General features: G+C 65.4%; 1 protein-coding gene across 1 annotated transcript in view; it reads right to left on the reverse strand.

Annotated features, from left to right (window-relative positions):
- SCARF2 (scavenger receptor class F member 2) overlaps positions 1 to 3441 on the reverse strand; it is a 9354-nt gene that overhangs the window by 1935 nt on the left and 3978 nt on the right. Inside the window, exons 5-12 of the mRNA XM_045289579.1 lie at positions 3295 to 3413; positions 2970 to 3188; positions 2726 to 2854; positions 2358 to 2461; positions 2162 to 2279; positions 1941 to 2056; positions 1007 to 1159; positions 4 to 421 (exon numbers count right to left, since the gene is read on the reverse strand). Coding sequence (XP_045145514.1) covers positions 4 to 421; positions 1007 to 1159; positions 1941 to 2056; positions 2162 to 2279; positions 2358 to 2461; positions 2726 to 2854; positions 2970 to 3188; positions 3295 to 3413 — 1376 coding nt within the window. The remainder of the gene's footprint in view (positions 1 to 3; positions 422 to 1006; positions 1160 to 1940; positions 2057 to 2161; positions 2280 to 2357; positions 2462 to 2725; positions 2855 to 2969; positions 3189 to 3294; positions 3414 to 3441) is intronic.

Raw genomic sequence — 3441 nt, forward strand, 5'->3', positions numbered from 1 at the left:
GACGCAGGGTCGCTGGGAGTCCGTTTCCTCTGGCTGGGACTGGGCGCAGCCTCAGAAGCGACGGGCAGCGGTGACGGCGTACGGGCGGCGGCTGCGCCGTGCTTGCTGTGTATCCATGACACCTTGGGCTTGGTGGCAGGGTCGGGCGGCGGCGGCTTCCTGCGCTCTGGCGATGGCGACAGCGAGAGACCCCCCGCCTCCCCCCAAGCCCGGGCCGGTCGGGCCTCGCGCCGGGCCACACGGGCATACAGCGCTCCGCCGGGCCCCTCCACGCTAGACGCCGAGCGCTCGCTGTCTGAAGACACCGGGAAGGGTGCCGCTTCCTCCGTGGGTGCCTGAGTGGTCAGCGGTGCAGGGGGTAACACCAGCCCCTCTGCAGGGGCAGCTGGGGCCTCCGCATCCCGGCTCTCGGCCGCTGCCTCTGCCAAAGGCACAACCACATGGAATCCCTCTGGCCTGTCCAGCCTCTGGACACTGGCTCCCACCTGCCATCCTTCCTATCATCTCCATCCCACTGGGTGCTCTGACCAGCTCTGGCATTCACAACTCAACCATAAACCGACTTTACAACTCCTGGGTGTGGGGCCACACAGAGGGGCACCCGGTCATTGCATCTGCCCTGCCCCACGCCCCAGGCCTAGGGAATCACCATTTAATTCAACCTTCCACCTCAAAGGAAATTCCATTCATCTTGAAGGGTTAGAAGTTCGACCCCTGTCGCAGGTCCCACATGGAATGATTTGGAGAGCCAATGCTCCCTCCTGCTGTCCTTTGGATCTCTCGCCTATGGTCACTGCTACCCCTTCACCCACCCAGAGACCTCACTCCCTAATCTCTCCTTCTAGTGAATCTGGGCTATCCCAGACACCTCTCCTGTGCCTCGCACAGGACTCAGCTAGGCTCTGGCCACTCCCATCTAACACCATCAGTCCACCCCGGAAGTAGCCTGCTGCTTAATCAGTTTGCACGATCGCTGGAGAAAGACCCCCAGGGGAGTGGTCCTTACCCTCATGGGGCACGCAGTACACCGGGCCTTCATCAGTGGTGTCAAAGGAGGAGAAGGAGGCCCTGGAGGACCAGGAAGGCGAGGGCTGCTCCAGCCCGGAAGGGGGCTCCAGAAAACTGCAGTTGAGTGTGTTATCGAGGTCGTGGTGGGCCACTGGGGGAGGAGTGAGGCATGGCTGCCGGCTGCAGGGGCCCACGCCTCCCCAACCCGGGCCCCTGGAAACAAGCCCTTAGCTGCTCGCTTGCCGCGATGACCTAGTCACCAGCAGCACCCCTGTCCTCAGACTGCGGTGACACAAGGCCAGGACGGCTAGCTGGGTCGGGGGAGACCACCGCAGGGTAAAAGACCAGGCAAGCAGGCAGCCAGGGTTCAGGAAGAGGTTGGGTGTGTGTGCAAAAGGATCTGACAGTGGTATTCCGAGCCCCTCTTGCCTTGTGGGACCCAGAAGGCCTTTGATCCCCTGCCAGCGGGCTGCACCCACCGGGTCTGGCCCCCAGGGATGCACAAGGCTGCATCCTGAGGCTGGCTGCTCCGTTCTCACTTTTAAAGGATTTTCTCTTATCTTTACCTCCCAGCAGGCCCCACCCCCAGCTTCTAAACTAAAACAAGCGGAAAAGAGAGTGTGAGACTAACGGTGGGTGTCAGAATAGACCAGTCCCTGGCTGGGGGGCAGGGGGTAGGGGGCAGTCAACCAGCCCCTTGGGAAGGGTTCCAGGCACTGCCAGGCTCCTGGCAGGAAGCCACTTCCTATGGGCACGCACACGTTACCCAGCAGCTACTCACGCACCGAGAGGAGCGGTGCACTCCGCAGTCCCAAGAGGACCTGCGCCGGGATCTCCGCCCGGGTCTCACCGTCGCACCCCCGCCCATTTTCCTGAAGCCTCCTGCTTCGGAAGGTGTTTCCCACCCAAGACATTGCCATCGGAGTCCTTACCTACGACCTTGGGCAGTTTCTGCCTCCGGAGTGGGATCCGGGGCAGCTTCATGCTGATGCGGCTGAAGCGCCCGCACAGCCTTTGCGGGGCTTTCTTCCTCCCCAGGGAGAGCTCCCTGCAGTGAGTCGGGATTAGGGTGGGGAGCAAGGAAAGGGCAGTTGGAGGTACTCCCGGGAACCGAGGGGGCGGGACCTGAGGCCAGGGAGGGGCGGGGCCTCACCGGCGGGCGGGGTCCTTGCCTCGGCAGGCGCAGCAGCAGCCCAGAAGCGAGAGCAGCAGGCCGAGCAGCAGGGCCAGCAGCGCGCCGGCACCCATCACACCCTTGCGCTGGTTGGTCTCTGCGGGGGGCAGGGGGGAAGGGTCAGCACGAGCGCTGCGTCACCCTTTCCCTCCCTCCGTGACGGGACGCTCCTCACCCAGGCGGCAGGCGCCGGTGACCGGGTCACAAGAGTCTTCGTGGCAGCTGCAGGCCTGCGCGCAGTCCACGCCGTGGAGCCCGGATGGACACGTCAAGTTGCAGCTGCGGGGACAGGGGGTCAGGGCGGGGTCTCCAGCTCTTATTTCCTAGGAGTGAACCCCAACCCCCCACTTCCCGGCACACAGTGCGGGCGGTCCGTTTTGAAATGGAACTTCTGGGTACTCCTAAAGCAGGCGAGGTATGGGGTCTCGGGCGTGGACCAAGAAGGCCCTCCTAGAGACGCCTCTTTCGCCAGCATAGCAGCCCCTGGAATCTCCCGTATTAGGCCCGCCGCCCCCAGGCTCCTCCGGGGACCAGGACACTCACTGGGGGCCGTGGACACCCGGGCTACACAGGCAGCGCCCGGACTGGAAGTCACAGTGTCCGTTGCCGCAGTCCGCGCACACGAAGGCGCAGTCCTCCCCGTAGGTGCCATTGCTGCACTTGGTCTCGCACCTTGGGAGGCGGAGAAGGGTGGGGGGGTGGAACCGTCAGTGGGGGCGGAGTCACACGGAGCCCCAGGGCCCCGGGCGGAGGGCCTTCACGGAGGGAGAGGGTGGGGGCTGCTCACCGGTCTCCGATCCAGCCCGCGTTGCAGCGCGTGCACTTGCCGGTGACGTGGTTGCAGGCGTGCCCGTCGCGGCACGGCGGGCAGCGCTGGCCGCAGCCCTCGCCGTAGAAGCCGACGGCGCACAGCTGGTCGCACTTGGTGCCGTTCCAGCCAGGCTCGCACGTCAAGCAGCGGCCCTCAGCCACCGTGCAGGGTTGCTGGCCTTTGCACTGGCCGCATCTGGGGGGAAGGGGCAGGGGGGAGGCCATGAACTGGGCTAGGCCCGCGCGTCGCCCTTCTTTCTCCCTCCCTCCCTCTCCCTCCCCAGCCCGGGGATTGCACTTACCGGCGGCGGCAGCCCAGGCCGTAGAAGCCCGCGGGACACGGCTCGCGGCAGTACTTGCCGCGGTAGCCGGGTTCGCAGGCGCACGTGCCGTCCACCGAGTTACAGCGACCGCGGAAGCACTGGCAGAAGCGCTCGCAGCGGGCGCCG

The sequence above is a fragment of the Echinops telfairi genome, unplaced genomic scaffold (genome assembly GCF_000313985.2).
Source record: "Echinops telfairi isolate 266 unplaced genomic scaffold, ASM31398v2 ScPeMD7_29;HRSCAF=101, whole genome shotgun sequence".
Classification (NCBI taxonomy): domain Eukaryota; kingdom Metazoa; phylum Chordata; class Mammalia; order Afrosoricida; family Tenrecidae; genus Echinops; species Echinops telfairi.